The 18,322-nt window shown below is 45.4% G+C and overlaps 1 protein-coding gene across 1 annotated transcript in view; it reads right to left on the bottom strand.

The window, feature by feature from the left end:
* The window catches only part of LOC141121631 (uncharacterized), a 220,833-nt gene that overhangs the window by 54,192 nt on the left and 148,319 nt on the right, over nt 1-18,322 (bottom strand). The window contains 2 exon segments of the mRNA XM_073611280.1: nt 7,351-7,450; nt 10,820-11,039. Of these exon segments, the coding sequence (XP_073467381.1) occupies nt 7,351-7,450; nt 10,820-11,039 (320 nt within the window).

Here is an 18,322-nt window from a genome sequence, read left to right as displayed (position 1 = left end):
TCTGTCCACCAAAGATATTTTATTAATCTCTTCATCTAAATCTGAGGGGTTATAACCTTTATCGATGAATCTAGATCTAAGAATATTGGCTTGAGGAAAATAGTCATGAAGGTTCGTACAATTACGTCTGATACGTGTAAGTTGGTTCCGAGGCACCAACTTCAACCAAGTTGCATGATGGCAACTATCAACCGGAATGTATCCATTCCGGTCAGTAGATTTGAAGAATGTTTTAGTTTCTATTTGATTATTAACTGCTGTTATCTCCAAATCTAAAAAATGAATAGTGGACAAGCTAACTTCATAGTTTAACTCAATACCTATATTATTGTCATTTAAAGTAGCCAAAAAAGAATGCAGAGAGTCAGTGTCACCTCTCCATAAGAGGAGGATGTCGTCTATGTACCTAGCCCAGAGGACCAATTCCGGGGGGTCCAGGGCATAGACAACATCCTCCTCCCACTGTGCCATAAAGATGTTGGCCAAGTTGGGGGCAAATTTCGCCCCCATAGCCACACCCTTTTCTTGAAGATAAAAGTCCCCATTGTACCAAAAATAATTATGTTTGGTAGCAAAACGTAGTAGATCCATAATAAATCTTTGTTGGGTTCTTGGCATAGTCCTGTTTCTAGATAGAAACAATTCCACTGCTGCAAGTCCCAAGTTATGGGATATACATGTATATAGTGCTGTCACATCAGCAGTGACAAGTAACAGGTCTTCACTGTAATTTATATGTTTCAATTTGGCGATAGTATCTTTGGTGTCCCTCAAATAAGATGGCATTGATTTAACGATGGGTTGAAGGTAAAAATCAATATATTTCTCTATACGGGATGTTATGGAGTTGATGCCACTAATGATGGGGCGCCCTGGAGGCTGGGTGATACTTTTGTGTACTTTGGGCAAGTAGTAGATAACAGGGATGCGTGGAGCAACTGGTATTAAATAACTTTTATCTTTTTTATCTAGAATCCCTAATTGTAATCCTGTATCTATAAGATTGGTAAGGGTCTTCTTGAAAGCAGATGTGGGGTTATTGGGAAGTCGTGAATAAGTATCCGTGTCACTTAGAATTCTGGTAATTTCCAAGTGATAGTCACTTTTATCTAAGAGGACTATCCCCCCACCCTTATCCGCGGGACGAATGGTGAGGTCTTTGCGTTCACAAAGCTGTTTGAGACCAGATTTTATGTTAGGGTCACTATGTATCCTTTTCATGGGTAATTTATCCAAATCTTGCAAAACAAGATCACGGAAAACTTTGATGGATGGTGCGGTAGGGCCAGGCGGGTTGAACAACGAAGGATTTGCAAGGCCTGAATGTACTATATGTGAAGTGACTTCATTCTGGGGCCTACTAGGGTTAGAAAGAATGTATCTTTGGACATTAAGCTTCCGTACATATTTCTGCACATCTATAAATGTGGCGAATTTGTTCAATCTTTTAGGGGGAACAAATTTAAGTCCCTTGTCCAGAACCAAGTGTTCTGCCTCTGAAAGATGGACCATACTGAGATTAAAAATACCGTTGTCTTTTAAGTCCGCTTTCTTTTTCCGGGCACGCCGCCCCCCCTCTGGTACCCCGTTTGGATCTAAACTTTGTTTGTATCCTTCTGGTTCTCTAGGAAAACCCAACATATTGGAAGGTCCAGGTTGTTATTGGTTGTAATTAAAAGGTGACCTATTGTGATAATTGTTCTCTCTATCTCTATACGGGTATTGGGCATTGTAGCCATCACGTGGTCTTTCATCCCTAAGGGGTGAGAATCTGTTATAGGTACGTACAGGTGTTCTCTGAGGATAATAATGATCGTAATGCTGGTCGTGGTAATTCACTCTTCTCCAAGGAGACCTATCTTGTCTATGATTGTCATAATTTGATGAGTGGTCTCTCTGTCCTCTACCCCTACCCCTAGTGCCCTTCCCTCTATCTCTCTGATTGGGGGGTGGTCCTTTCCAGTTGGATACAGAGGTGTGAGGAGTAGTAGATGCATAGTTATTTTCGTAAAACAGATGTAGATTCAACCCTATCTGATGTAGGTTGCATAAACTGTTGATACTGTGGTCGAGATTCTTGTTGACCTGAAGTTTCCATTTGTAACTGTACGTTGTCTGAATTTATAGGTGTGCTATCTTTAGTTTTCCAACTGAAAACACACCCATTCCTGTAGTCTTTAACATCTCTGGTATACTTCTTCTGTTTTTTAATTTTCTGCTCTCTCTCTTTCTTTTCTAAATGTTTTTTTTAGACTAGTAGAATGTGAAATATATTCTGAAGTGGATTTATGTGGAGCAAGCTTATCTTTAAGTTTCCTTAATTTCTTTATCTATAGCACTCATTCTTAATCGTTTTTTTCTCTATCAGAAAACCCAAGAATGAGATCCCTGCCTCATTAAAATAGCGGAACCAAGGTTCCAGTTCTTTTTTAATAATCAAAATTTTTTATTATTTCATTTATATATACACATCATCTATACAACATTCTATACCCCTATATTCAATCCACAGAAAGAAAACATACTACACATTACATCCTTCCTCTCCTACCACAGTTTCCCCCCTGTCCCAGCAGTCGGCATTATATATATGATGGAAAAAAAAAAAAATTCCCTCCCCCAACACCCCCCTTCGTGTACAATTGTGCTTATAATTATAAAATGTTTAAAGATGAAGTTATAAATAAATTCCCCCTTGTTCGATTCGTGTCATTATCCCTTCCATTCATTATTATGTATTTGAGGAAAAAAAAAAAAACCCTTACCCATCCCCCTCCGTGTACAATCGTGCTTACAATTATAAAGTGTTTAATATGTAAAATCATAAATAAATTCCCCCCTTATTCTAATTCGTGTCTTTAATCACTTCAATTCATTATAAGATAAATCCCCCTTTATTCTAATTCGTGTCAATAGTCATAATAATGACTATTCATTCAATTCATAATAATGTGATTTGTGAGAAAAAAAAGAGAGAAAAAAAAAAAAAAAAAAACCCCTCAAAATACATTCGTGCTTAGGAAGGGAATAATATCCCTATAGTTCATAATTATTATAAATCGTGTATCTGTGTTTCTTTTCCCCCCTCTCCTCCCTTCCCCCTTTATAAAATAATGAGTGAGGGGGGAATCCCCCTCCCATCTAATCTTCTAGTGTCTATAAATTTATTTATATGTGTAATTCCCTTATCCTTCCCTTTCCTCCCCCCTCTCTCCCCTCGCAAAAAAAAAAAAAAAAAAAAAAATTCTGTCAAGACTGGGGCAGGGGGGAAGTGGTAGAGAATCCAAAAACCACATATACATATAACCATACATTATCTTACCCCCTTCCCTCTTTGATTAGCATTAGAGAAGTTATTTCACTATTTACGTCTACCCTTCAGGGCCACTCTTCTTATATCTCTATTCTAAATGACTATACCATTTATTCCTCCGTTACCCATCTATATTTCCCTCTTCTAATATCTCCTTGGCGCATTGTTCCCAGTTAGCCCAAGGTTCCAGTTCTGAGTCACCCTGTTGGGGGAACACGGTCCACCTCCATCCTCTCGGGACCATGCGTTCCTTAGAGTACTGATCCAGGAAAGCTATGTCCCAGTCAAGGTGAAGTTCTGATACCATCAGGTTCTTCAACCTCAGAAATAATCCACCAATTTCAGTATCGGTTTTTAACATAGTGAAAACACCATGGGTATTAACTGAGCGACTGGTACGATAATCAAATACGTTCATGTTGAAATTTGTCAGGAACGGCAATATTCATATACAACACCAAAGCAAAGGCATTAAAGAAAGAAAAACATAAATAAAGAAGGCTGCAGTATGAATGTCTAGGTAATACAATAAAGGATAAATGGAAATACTGCGCCAACTGTGACTAGGAGCCGCCAACACTACAAATAGACTAATTGTGAGGTAATAAAATAAAACAAAAAATGTGGCGCTAAATGATGTCTGTTACTGTACAAAAACCTAACCAGAATGTGGCTCTGGGGGTCAGTAGCACATTCTGGTTAGTACGGAATTCCGGTACAAGCCTCTGCCTCCGGCATGTGAGTCCATCTGTTCCGGTAAGGGTATTCCAGCTTCCTTATTCCAATTTTGCAAGCTCTGATCAATATCACTCAGTGGGGACACAAGGGAGGCACTGGTACTCAGTGGGGGCACAAGGGAGACACTGGTCAGCGCTCGGTATGCCTGACATAACACCAAGTCCAGAAAAAAACAGAAGCGGCTGCGCAGGGAAATCTTCTCTCTGCTATTGATGGCTGCAAGAAGCATCCAGAGGAGGTCTTGTACTATACTTTGCTAGTGACAGAGGAGAGGGAATACTGCTGCACAGTGTTAATTTCGTCAATGAAAACATTTGTCAAAATTTTCGTCAGCAGCATTTTTACAGTGAAAAAAACGAAATGAAAAGTACAGCACATTTTCATCCACTGACAAAAACTATGACGAAAATTAATTGCATTTTCATTAACGAACAAAAACGAAACAAAAAATGTGAGGCAGGGACATTTACCCTTGTGAACTAACTTCCGGTTTAAGCTCCGCCTGCTTTCGCTCCCTGCAAGCAAGCAACTATGTGCAGCTAGCATTACAGGCCTTCAAGTCTCACACCGTGATGAGTATGACTGCCAGAAACCAGAGCAGCATTGTGCATTACAGCCAGGCCTCCCGAGTCCCGACTCACGATGATCGCCCATGTCCAGAGCAGAGAGCAGACAGAGCACCCACTGTGTGTATAGTGTACTTTATAATTACAGCAGGCCTGAGATGAGGCCTTCCCTTAGACCACTGTCTGTCCAGAGCACTGTGTGTGCATTACAGGCCTTCTCTGACCACTGGCAGTGGCATCCAGGGCCTGTGCATTACAGGCTATCCCTCAGACCACCATCTATAACACTCTGCAGCATTACAGGCCCCCTCAAACCACCATTCAGAGCACTGTGCAGCATTACAGGCCCCCTCAGACCACCATTCAGAGCACTGTGCAGCATTACAGGCCCCCTCAGACCACCATTCAGAGCACTGTGCAGCATTACATGCCCCCTCAGACCACCATTCCGAGCACTGTGCAGCATTACAGGCTCCCTTCAGACCACCATTCAGAGCACTGTGCAGCATTACATGCCCCCTCAGACCACCATTCAGAGCACTGTGCAGCATTACAGGCTCCCTTCAGACCACCATTCAGAGCACTGTGCAGCATTACAGGCCCCCTCAGACCACCATTCAGAGCACTGTGCAGCATTACAGGCCCCCTCAGACCACCATTCAGAGCACTGTGCAGCATTACATGCCCCCTCAGACCACCATTCCGAGCACTGTGCAGCATTACAGGCTCCCTTCAGACCACCATTCAGAGCACTGTGCAGCATTACATGCCCCCTCAGACCACCATTCAGAGCACTGTGCAGCATTACAGGCTCCCTTCAGACCACCATTCAGAGCACTGTGCAGCATTACAGGCCACCTCGGACCGTCCAGAGTGGCTAAATCTGTATCTGTGAGTTTGTTCAAACCTTAACACCATAAATAATAACATATTCGATTTTTTTTTACTCCAGGAGTATATAATGAGTTTGGAAATTCTATAGAAATGCTTAAATCATGCATTACAATTTAACTAAACACATTTGATTTTAGTTGACAAAAATGATTTTATTAGACTAAAATTTACTGGAGATTTTAGTGGACTAAAATACGACTAAAACTAAAACAATTGCAGAAGACTAAAATGGGACTACAGCTAAAATGGCATTTTAGTAAAAGGACTATACCTAAAACAAAATCAAAATTAGATGCCAAAATTACTGCTGCCGCCAAACATTAAAGGAGCAGACCAGAGATCAGCTGTTAGAATGCATTCGTCTTGCTCATTCTCTAGTTGATTAGGGTAGGATGTTTGCTGATGTTCAGTCATTGATTCAGGTTGATGCAGAGTTGGCTTTGTCCAGTATTTCTAAAGGCAGAGATGACTTTTCTCCTCCCTTTAGTACAGCTCAGGTAGAATCCCTGGTACCTTCTCTAGTTATACAAGGAAGGTGTAAACTGAGTTTTGCTCAACCCATACTACTAGCCTGGCCCGAAATATTCCACTCAATCAGCTTGCACCAATCCACTCCTGCTGCTTGACATGAGCTTGCTCAAGTATCCCCCTCTCTGTCACCCATGGCAACCCCGTTTCAGCCCAGCATACTCTACTTCCAACCACTTGTCAGTGCCCTGTCTCCACTAGCTGCACTTTCCCCTTCTACTCCATTGCCCTTGACAACCCCCCCCCCCCCACAGAAACCATCCTCAGCAACTACTCCCTCTTTTTCATCATCTCTCAGTTCTACTCCTCTATTAGCTGCACTCCCTGCTTGCAGCCCTGCAATTACTTGCAAAACTTCAACGTCTAAACCTAAAAAGAAACAAAAACTTTTTCCAACTCGCATAATTCTGCCTCTACCTCCCGATCCGGCCCAGTCTGCCTCCGCACCTGCCGATCTCGTCAGCCTGCCACCATGCCAGTTGTTCTGGTCATGCCCATACCAATGGAGGCTCCTGTTATAGACCTGCCTGCCACTGCCTCAACTATGGGTCAGTCTACTCCTGACTCCTCCTCCGCACTTCAATATTCGGGACTCTCAGTGGCCAGGCCTCATCCTACCGCAATTGTATCTGCTCAAACCTATCTAAGAAGCTCTATCTATCCTTGGGACAGAGTGACTCATTCGGCAAAGTGGGGCCCTCAAACTTTTCATAAAGCCACTATGCATTTTACAGCCTCCCAGTCTGACTCTGAGCTTCGACCTGCTACCCATATCCAGTCTGATGTCGCTGATCCCCTGCCTGACCTCGCTGACCCTCTGACCACTGCCCAGCCTTATGGTCCTGTTCCTGATACTGTGCCTGACGCCCAGCCTGCCCCAAAGGGACCTGTGCCTGATGCCCAGCCTGCCCCAGAGGGCCCTGTGCCTGATGCCCAGCCTGGTGGTCCTGTGCCTGGTGCTCAGCCTGCCCCAGAGGGTCCTGTGCCCAGTGACCCACCTGAAGGTCCTGTACACAATGACCTACCTGCCTCTGATGGTCCACTGTCCCAATGACCAACCTGCCCTGCCTCTGATGATCCAGTGCCAGATGTCCAGCCTGCCTCTGATGATCCTCTGACCAATGACTAGCCTTATCTAAATAATCCTCTGCCTGCCACTCAGCTGGGTTTTACGGACTTTGTATCTAGTGCCTTGCTAGGATTTCCTCCACTCTATGCCTGCTGCTCAGCTAGATTTGAATGCAAAGGTTGGGAGTCCACTTGTTAACGGGTTTGAAACCTTTAAGTCTTCTCATGCCTTATATGGGTTACCTGCTTGGCCTGAGATTATTTTTAGCCTCAGTTGAGTCCCCCTGCCAGTATGTTGCTCCTAGGGCACCAAAGCCTGGTGGACTGGATATATCCTCAGTAACTAGTAGAAAAACAGAAAAAGATTAGCCCATGGGACTTTATATGAGGTGTCCATGATGATCACAAGTAAATAAATAGAATAAAGTAAAAAATATATATCAAATTTATTAGAATCATTATCATACAATAGAGCTCATGCATATATATGGCAATTCATAAGAACAGTAACATAACATAATGGTCCTTAAAACATAGCCAAAATGACATTGGTCAAAGTATAATGAGTACAGATATACATGATACATCTCTAACCCGACGCGTTTCGCGAGCTCTCCTCGCATCATCAGGGGCTGATGTATATATCTGATGTCTGTAACAACAGGTAAAAAAATATATTCAAGTATGGGTTATCATTTCCCATCCCATCATAACCCATACTTGAATATATTTTTTTACCTGTTGTTACAGACATCAGATATATACATCAGCCCCTGATGATGCGAGGAGAGCTCGCGAAACGCGTCGGGTTAGAGATGTATCATGTATATCTGTACTCATTATACTTTGACCAATGTCATTTTGGCTATGTTTTAAGGACCATTATGTTATGTTACTGTTCTTATGAATTGCCATATATATGCATGAGCTCTATTGTATGATAATGATTCTAATAAATTTGATATATATTTTTTACTTTATTCTATTTATTTACTTGTGATCATCATGGACACCTCATATAAAGTCCCATGGGCTAATCTTTTTCTGTTTTTGTGCATTATAGGAATAGAGGTGCCTCATGTTAGGGAGCAATATTCAGCCTTTCTCTTTTCTCAGTAACTAGTAGCTGCATTTCCCCTCACAGCCATATGTTTGCAATTCCGCCATTAGATTAGGTATGGAAACCTGGGGATTAGTTATGAAAAAGAGTAAGTCGTCGACAAAAGCCGCTATTTTTGGAGATAGGGATTCACCTAAATGGACTCCTGTTATGTTAGGGTTGTCTCTCACCATACGTAGGAAAGGTTCTAAAGATAAGATGAATATTAATGGGGATAGGGGACACCCCTGCCTCGTCCCATTGGTAATACCAAATGAGGAGGAGAGCTGGCCATTAACTTTCACTCGTGCTGTGGGCCTAGAATAAATGGCTTGTATCCAGCTCATCATTCTCTCCCCCAAGCCTATGTGGTGTAGGGTCTCGACCAAGAAGGGCCAGTTCACCCTATCGAACGCCTTTTCGGCGTCGGTAGAGAGAAGTAACATTGGGGTTCTACGTGTTTTAGCAACATGAATAAGATTTATTGTCTTTGTGGTGTTGTCCCTCGCCTCTCTTGAGGGCACAAATCCTACCTGGTCTAAGTGTACTAGCTGCATTTCCCCTCACAGCCCAAACAGATGTGATTACCACGATTCCAGGTGCACTAGGGGAGCTAGTACTGGATGCCAGGCAAGCTACATGGTTATGACAAGACACTCTGGTGTCAGAGTTCTGGTATTGTCACATGACCCCAGGGCTAAATTTGCGGATAATGTGTGGTACCTCAGATTGGGAGTACCTGCTGTTTTGAGGGACGTGGAGTATCGAATTTTGTACCTCTCTGAGAATCTGGCCTACAAGACACCTAGTTAGATCCTTAACCCCAGAGGTGGGGTACCCAGTCAGTCACCTGACCTAGGCAGTGGGACCTATTAATTGATCTTGGCAGCAGCACAACCCATTTGGAACCCGGCACTTCTTTGGCTTAAGAGGAACCTTTTCTCTGGACTTGTTTTGCAGATGGATATCTTTTTTGGACCCATACAACTATGGCTGGTTTGAGTGTTCAGAGGCCGCTCCTTAGAAGGGGGGGCGGGGGGACTGCCAGGAATTGGTTCACCTGCTGGTGGCACTGTCTCGTTGCTGAAACAGTATTTAGTCTTATCTGTGCCATTTCCCCTTGAATTGGTGTTCTGCCCATGTGCCCCTGATCTGCAAACCGTGTACCTGTCTTGGTCCCATTCCTGATCTTCCGCCTACCTCCATGCTCCTGTTCCCGTGTACCCTCTCCCTGTCCTGGCTTGCTCCTTGCTCCCTCTGCATGATCTCCTGTGCATAACACCGACTACTCTTCTCAGTCATATCCTACTGTCTGTATATATTTGATTTAGGTAGTTGCTCATTGTTCATTTACTATTCTCTGGTTTTGGTTTATATGGTTCTGGTATATTGGAGGTGTGTTTATATTGTTAGTAACTTTATTCTTAAAAAATGACATTATTTTATATCATATTTGTACATAGTGTTCTCATCTCAAGACCTCTGCACAGTGGGAAGACAAGGGGGGCAGTGGTGCTCAGTGGGGTATGCAAGGGAGGCAGGGGTGCAAAGGGGGAAGTGGTTCTCAGTGGAGGTACAAGAAAGGCAGTGGGGGACAAGGGGGGCACTGGTGCTCAGTGGGGGGGGGCAAGGGGGCACTGGTGCTCAGTGGGGGAGACAAGGGGGGCATTGGTGCTCAGTGGGGGGACAAAATGGGACACTGGTGCTCAGTGGGGCAACAAGGAGGCACTGGTGCTCAGTGGGGTAACAAAATTGGGCTCTGGGGCTCAGTGGGGCAACAAGGGGGCACTGGGGCTCAGTGGGGCAACAAGGGGGCACTGTGGCTCAGTGGGGGGGAGAAGGGGAGCACTGGGGCTCAGTGGGGGGGAGCACTGGGGCTGGGGGGGGAGGGGAGCACTGGGGCTAAGTGGGGGGGGAGCACTGGGGCTCAGTGCGGGGGGGAGAAGGGGAGCACTGGGGCTCAGTGCGGGGGGGAGAAGGGGAGCACTGGGGCTGGAGGCAAGGAGGGCACGGGTGTGCAGCATGGTTAGTTCGGGGTACTAGTGCTCAGTGGGTGAACAAGGGGGGCAGTGGTGCCCAGTGGGTGAACAACGGGGGGTGGGGGAGTGGTGCCCAGTGGGGGGACAAGTAGGGCCATGGTGTTCAGTGGGGGGGAGGGCAGTGGTCTTTAGAGGAGGGGATAAGAGGGGCTTTGATGCTCGAAAGGGGGATAAAGAGAGCACTGGTACTCAGTGGGGGAACGGGGGAGGGGCACTGTTGCTCAGTAGGGAGAGGAGGAGAGCTTTAATGCTCAGCGGAGGAACAAGAGGGGCAGTGGTGCTCAGTGGGGAGAGAAGGAGGCACTGGAGCTCAGTGGAAGAACAAGGGGGGCACTGGTGCTTGGGGGGGCAGATTAGGGGTACTGCCAGTCAGTGGGGGGTAGAGGGGCAATGGTGCTCAGTAGGTGACGGGGGGGGGGGGGGCACCGGCATTCAATACCTGGCTGTTTGATACCTTCTGGAATTTTGTGGAACAGGGGCCTCAAACTGGCAGCTCTTCAGCTGTTGTGGAACTACAAGCTGGAGGGCGGCCAGTTTGAAACCCCTGCTGTATTAGATTTATCCCCTCCCTTACTGTCCCTCACTGTTCTTGTCTGCTGATCTTTCCCCAGACACAGTGACAGTCCAGACATCACTGCTGCCACTAAAGAGCGTACAGCAAAGGAGACTTCCTCTACTCTCTTCTCTGCTGGGCTGAAACTGATGAGATTATCGAATGCAGAGCCCAGCAGAGGAAGCTGTTGGTGGAAGTCTTCCTTTGCTGCTGGTTCTTTATTTACTTGGCTGCGGTATCTCTGCATTCACATCCATGGCAACCCTCAAGATGTGCCCAGGCCTGGCGTGTCTGTGCCAGCCAGAGGAGTAGTGATACCACTGTCACTACTTCTGTCAGCGGTACCCCCCCCCAGTTTCTGCCCTGGTTGGAATGCTCGACTCTTCTGGGTTCATTCACCGGAGGGGAGATTGGAGAACTGATCACCCTCCACTCCATCAGTCATGCTGGTCCCAGGCCTGCAGGAGGAGCAGTGGAGCACAGGGTACATGGTGGAGGTCGTTGGGCATGGGAGGGGGGGTTGGTATCTTCAAAGGAAGGATGTGGAAGTGCAAATTCTGTACAAGCTGAATTTGAATCTCATCCCTCGTTACAAGAGACGGCTAAGGTGAGAAGGCGACACATCTCCAAAATGAAGAGAATGTTCTGCCCCCATAAGTGGTGAAATGTTCTGCCCCTGAAGGGGTTAATCTAGGTTTCCACACTATATATGTGTGTATCATCATCTGCTGGAGATAAAAGACGTCACAGTGACTATGGAGGAAGAGGACGGACATGACGGGGGGTTACTGGGTGTAAATAGAAAATAAGATCTTATTACCTCTGCTGCCAGTTCAAGCAATGTCTTCTCTCTACTTCCTCCCGACTCACCTCTAACCTGGAACTTCCTATTTATACCTGACATCACTTCCTGTCTTCCATAGAGACTTCCTGTATGTCTCAGGATAAGTGAGATCACCACCTTGTGGAGGTCAGAGGAACTGCAGCCCCGAGAAACGCCTCATACTGTGAACATGGCCTTGTGCTGTGTGCTGTGTGTGTATGTACTGTAAATCCTTATAGATGGAGTCATCTCCACTCCCACCAAGGGCGATAGAAATATATTACTGTTTAGTCCAACCTGTCTCAACCAGGGCTTCTCCAAAGGTTTCTAGGGGTTCCTTAAGTAATGAACAGTTTCTGTCTCTCGGTAACAATAATTTCATGACGATGTAAGAATGTCCTTCTCCCACTAACTACTAATATAAGGGAATCCTTCTCCTATTGGTCACCAATAAGGTACCAATAAATGGACCACTTGGAATGATCTACAGGTTTGGACTGAACCCATGTTTGTAGAGAATTTGGCTTGTTTGGGGGTTCGCGAATGGCTGAACTGCATGGTTATAGTATTACTTCTGCTGCTAAATGTGGCAGCTTCCTGCTCAGGCTGGTTGATAAGGAGTCAGCGGCCACAGGCACCCTAACACTCGCTGACATATTACCCCTGGCCCATTCAGTTGACAATTGGGGATTTTCAACAACAGGTAAATGTAAACAAAATGTAAAAAAAGAGGTGTAGGACACCCAAAAAAAATCATCCTAGGCTCTTCTGGTCTGGTATGGATTTTAAAGAGGAAATAAACTCCCCTATTTTGTTTGTACCTATAGGTAAGGCTTATTATAGGCTTACCTATAGGTACTGTAAATATCTCCTGAACTTGCACCGTTTAGGAGATATTTACTGTATACGCCAGCTATTATGCCATCAGTGCATGCGTTTTGAAGGAATGGCCACCCTGTGACATGACCGGCAGCTCCCGTGCGCATGCACGGGAGTGACGTCATCGCAGTTCTGGCCAATCACAGTGCTGGAGCCCACAAACCTGGAAGAAACCCAGGGAAAGATGTCAGCCGTGTGCGGGCGCCACTTCAGAGCTTCGTTCTAAGATAAGTATTTCCTAATGAGCTGGTATGCGATGCATACTAGCTCATTATGCCTTTGTCTTAAAGGTTTTTTTTACATTGGGGTTTACAACCACTTTAAGAGGGAACTCTGTGCAAAAAAGAAAAATCTGATCATGCAGCAGGCATTAGACATGTGCAACGCAAAAAAATGAGTCCAGGACGGATGTTTAGAGGCATTTGAAATGAGATAAGAGAGACAGGCAGAGAGTGAGAGACAGACAGACAGGCAGAGAGAGAGAGAGACAGGCAGAGAGAGAGAGAGACAGGCAGAGAGAGAGAGAGAGAGACAGGCAGAGAGAGAGAGAGAGAGAGAGACAGGCAGAGAGAGAGAGAGAGACAGGCAGAGAGAGAGAGAGAGACAGGCAGAGAGAGAGAGAGAGAGAGAGAGACAGGCAGAGAGAGAGAGAGAGAGACAGACAGAGAGAGAGAGAGAGACAGGCAGAGAGAGAGAGAGAGAGACAGGCAGAGAGAGAGAGAGAGACAGGCAAAGAGAGAGAGAGATACAGAGAGAGAGAGAGAGAGATACAGGCAGAGAGAGAGAGAGATACAGGCAGAGAGAGAGAGATACAGGCAGAGAGAGAGAGATACAGGCAGAGAGAGAGAGAGACAGGCAGAGAGAGAGAGAGACAGGCAGAGAGAGAGACAGGCAGAGAGAGAGAGAGACAGGCAGAGAGAGAGAGATAGGCAGAGAGAGAGAGACAGGCAGAGAGAGAGAGACAGGCAGAGAGTGAGAGACAGGCAGAGAGTGAGAGACAGGCAGAGAGTGAGAGACAGGCAGAGAGTGAGAGACAGGCAGAGAGACAAGCAGAGAGTGAGAGACAGACAGACAGGCAGAGAGTGAGAGACAGGCAGAGAGTGAGAGACAGGCAGAGAGTGAGAGACAGGCAGAGAGACAAGCAGAGAGTGAGAGACAGACAGACAGGCAGAGAGAGAGAGAGACACAGGCAGAGAGAGAGACAGGCAGAGAAAGAGACAGGCAGAGAAAGAGACAGGCAGAGAAAGAGACAGGCAGAGAAAGAGACAGGCAGAGAAAGAGACAGGCGGAGAAAGAGACAGGCAGAGAAAGAGACAGGCAGAGAAAGAGACAGGCAGAGAAAGAGACAGGCAGAGAAAGAGACAGGCAGAGAAAGAGACAGGCAGAGAGAGAGAGACAGGCAGAGAGAAAGAGACAGGCAGAGAGAGAGAGACAGGCAGAGAGAGAGAGACAGGCAGAGAGAGAGAGACAGGCAGAGAGAGAGACATGCAGAGAGAGATACAGGCAGAGAGAGAGAGAGACAGGCAGAGAGAGAGACAAGCAGAGAGAGTGACACAGGCAGAAAGAGAGACAGGCAGAGAGTGAGAGACAGGCAGAGAGACAAGCAGAGAGTGAGAGAGAGAGAGACAGGCAGAGAGAGAGAGAGACAGGCAGAGAGAGAGAGAGACAGGCAGAGAAAGAGACAGGCAGAGAAAGACAGGCAGAGAAAGACAGGCAGAGAAAGAGACAGGCAGAGAGAGACAGACAGGCAGAGAGAGAGAGACAGGCAGAGAAAGAGACAGGCAGAGAAAGAGACAGGCAGAGAGAGAGACAGGCAGAGAGAGAGAGGCAGAGAGAGACAGACAGGCAGAGAGAGAGACAGGCAGAGAGAGAGACACAGGCAGAGAGAGAGAGACAGGCAAAGAGAGAGAGAAGCAGGCAGAGAAAGAGAGGCAGGCAGAGAAAGAGAGAGACAAGCAGAGAGACAGGCAGAGAGAGATACATAGTCAGAGAGAGACAGGCACAGAGAGAGAGACACAGGCAGAGAGAGACAGGCAGAAAGAGAAAAGGAGACAGACAGGCAAATAGTTAAAGCACACTGCTCTCTCTTCTCACAGAATGGCTGAAATAGTTATTCATTTACATGTTTTCCTGCACTGTGGACATTTGGGAGGGTCTCCTGAGTTTATCTTTAAAAAAGCTTCTAACCTCAACTGCTGATAACTGCTGCTGAACTCAGTATGTAAAAGCTGCTGTCGTTTATCAGCTGTCAGTTTCCAGCGTTCAGAAGAGGTTTTCAACTGCCCTGTGTATATGATGCCTAAGGCATAGCCCACCGATCTGGTCATCCCTGCTGCTGCAGGATACCTGCATTCAGTATTCCCTACAAGGGCTGTATATGACATGTTACTGACCGGTGTACTCTGTACACAGGCCTAAGATATACTTTTCACTACTGCATTATGTACACTGGACTGTATATGACATCTGCCTGACCACTGCACTCTATATTCTGAGCTATGACCAAAAAAGTGACATGCAAATAAAAACTGATAAGTGCTATTTATACACTTAAACAATCGATACAATTAAATAAAAGTCCAAAACGTGCAATGTATATACAGTGTATGCATGTTCATTTTTTTGGTTATACATTTGATGTATACATGTATACATTTGTATTTATTATTTGATGAACTCTACACGGTTGTTCTATTTTTATATGTTTCTAGTTGGTTGGATAAAATTAATTATTGTTTACTAGTTTAGGTTAAAGTTTTACTAAACCCACAACAGTAGAATCAGTCTGTATATGCAGTAATGCATGCTTGTTATACTCTCTGTGGAACCTAAGGGGTTAATCCTCTGCATTGTGTAAAAAAGGCTGCTTGATCCTGTATGCACATGTAGCAAGGTGCCCCGACCCCTAGAGGGAGTCAGGGAGAGCTGACATCCTTCTGTACATGGTGGGTTGTGAGGCTTAGTGGGTGCAAAGTAGTTAAAGTCATTGGGTGCCAGACACTTCTTGATTGCAAAAGAGATTTTTATTTCTCTTAACAGAACTTTGGGAGAAAAGATTAGGGCCAGGACACCCTTAGGTAGTTGCAAGATTAATTGTCAGACTCTGAGACTTCAACAGGAGGACAGCCATGCAGGCAAAGGCATGCAGCAAGACGCCACATCTGCATGTGTAGAATCACGGTCTCCTATGGCAACAGTCCCTAACACAAAGTGTAACGGTTCCTTCACTTCTACTACAATTACTTCTTGTAGTTCTTCAGCCCACTGAGCTCCCAGTCTCTCTCACTAGACTAGACGTTTCTCTGCCACAGAATCCCTTGAGCTTCAACAATCTTCACCGTAGTATCTTCCTCAAGCGTCACCCCCGCTTCTCTGTTGGGACCCTAGCTTGGCACACAAGATATTTCTCAGGCTTCACCTCACTGGCCTGCTCGGTCCCCGGCTTGACACACAAGAGTGCTCTGCAAGCGTCACCTCTGCTGGCTGGATACTTGGCTTGATACCCACTGAAGTTTCCCAATTCTTCATCGTCCCTAGTTGGTAAGAATACTGCTCCGGTACTTGCTTCAGTTACTCACTGTGGTCCCTGGGAATAAGGTGGTTGGTTCCTTAGTGGCAACAGCTTCCCTTCTACCCCCGACCGGTTCTCCGGCTGGCAGAAACGTAATTTCTGGTTGGACTGCAACCGCAGGCCCAACCCTGCACTGCTCTCTTGCTTCTGGATAGGCCCTCAGACAGCCTAGCAGCCAGATGTGCACAGGATAGGCCCAAACTCCGGCCTAGCAGTCCGGGGCAATACGACACATGTCCACCCAGACAGCCATTTAGGTGGCACAGAACACCGATCACCTGACTCCATCCAAATATATAGGCTCTCCCAGCAGGCCAAGGGATCCAAGAAAACCCCTGCCCATTGGCTGAGATGCCTCATACATCCATAATCTGACCTTGCATTGCCCTTCTCTTATCTAGGCACCCAGCCACCTAGTGGCAGAAGAGTAACGTTCAGCAGTGCTAGACAAAGGAAGAAATCAGATGATCCCTAACATTTAGCCAAGGTAGCTACTCCTGGCAGATACATTTAGGATCAACCCTGCCTAAACTCCAGGGTGCTAAACACAGATATTCCTTTTCTTCCACTGACTCCAGAACATGTCCAGATAATACAGAGCCTTTGGAGTCAGGCTGCACATGCTCAGTTTGGGGTGTATTGCTAGAAAGGTTTTTTTTTTTTTTCTTGGGAGGGTGCATGTGATCAGCACTGTCAAGACAGAGGGTCGGCGTCCTGGATCCTGATAGGACAGCTCAGTGCAGTATGAAAACTCCTCCAAGCTTTACCAGGAACTGATAGAAGTCACCAGACTCCTATATCTTGCTGATGAGAAAAGGTATTTAGCAGTTTATATTTACTAAAACTATTGCATATCCATGTTCTGTGTACTGTGGGAGACCAGATATAATGAATGCAGGCTCCTGGGTTTAGTAACAGTTGAAGTATTTTTCTTTTTTATATCAGAGCAAGCGCTGTTACTAATTTTCCAGTCTCTGTGCTCTACTCAGTGAAGACCGAAAACTGAGCAATCAGCAGCCATATGATTGTTCGGTTCACTGTCTTAGAGCCAGCAGGGGACAGCTGCAGCATTGGATCAATACTGCAGCCATCTAGGCGAGTAATAATAATAATAATAATAATAAACTTGATTTTATATAGCACAGTTAAAGGTGGCTTCTCAAAGCATTTTACAAAGAAAACAGAAGAAATACACAGGATAACAAAGAAAAAGGGGCAATTACATGAAAGCACGTCTAAAGAAAAATGTTTTGAGATTTGATTTGAATGAGTTGACTCTCTGATGTTCTTTGTAAGTGAATTCTGGAGTTTTGGAGGGCAGCAGAAGGCGGCTCTGTCTGCCATCGAGTGTAGGTGAGTGGGAGGTTACAAGGGGGGGTAAGTTGATAAAAGTTCAGAGAGATAATGGGATGCCAAACCATGAAGAGCCTTAAAAGGTGAGCAAGAGGATCTTAAAATCTATGCAAGACCTAATGGGTAGCTGGTGCATGGACTCCAGGATAGGGGTAATATGGTCACATGTAACAGTCCTAGTCAGGATTCTGGCTGCAGAATTTTGTACAAATTTAAGTTGATTAATAGTGGATTTAGGTACCCCAGCGAGTAGAGAAATGCAGTAGTCAAGTCAGGAGAACACAAATGTATGGACCAGCTTTTCAGCTATAGTTTATGGTAGCATAGGTCGCAGCCGAGCAATGTTTCCCCAAGTGGAAAAAAAGATGTTCTTACAATGTTTTGTACATGTGGGTCAGAGGTTAAATTTGCATCAAATATCACCCTTAGATTCTTCAAATTAGACTGAAGCTGAAGTACAGTGCCATCTATAGATCAGCTATTAGGACTGGCCTTACATAATTGATGGGGGTGCCAATAAGCATGATTTCAGTCTTGTCACAGTTTATGAGCCGAAGTAGAATCCAGTTTAGTGTGGATGTACAGTGGGGCAAAAAAGTTTTTAGTCAGCCACCAATTGTGCAAGTCCCCACACTTAAAAAGATGAGAGAGGCCTGTAATTGTCATCATAGGTATACCTAAACTATGAGAGACAAAATGTGGAAACAAATCCAGACAATCACATTGTCGGATTTTTGAAAGAATTTATTTGCAAATTATGGTGGAAAATAAGTATTTGGTCACCTACAAACAAGCAAGATTTCTGGCTCTCACAGACCTCTATCTTCTTCTTTAAGAGGCTCCTCTGTCCTCCACTCATTACCTGTATTAATGGCACCTGTTTGAACTTGTTATCAGT

This window comes from Aquarana catesbeiana, unplaced genomic scaffold, assembly GCF_042186555.1.
Source record: "Aquarana catesbeiana isolate 2022-GZ unplaced genomic scaffold, ASM4218655v1 unanchor226, whole genome shotgun sequence".
NCBI classification, from domain to species: Eukaryota; Metazoa; Chordata; class Amphibia; order Anura; family Ranidae; genus Aquarana; species Aquarana catesbeiana.
Note: the sequence above shows the minus strand (reverse complement) of the source record. Positions and strands in the feature narration are given on the sequence as shown.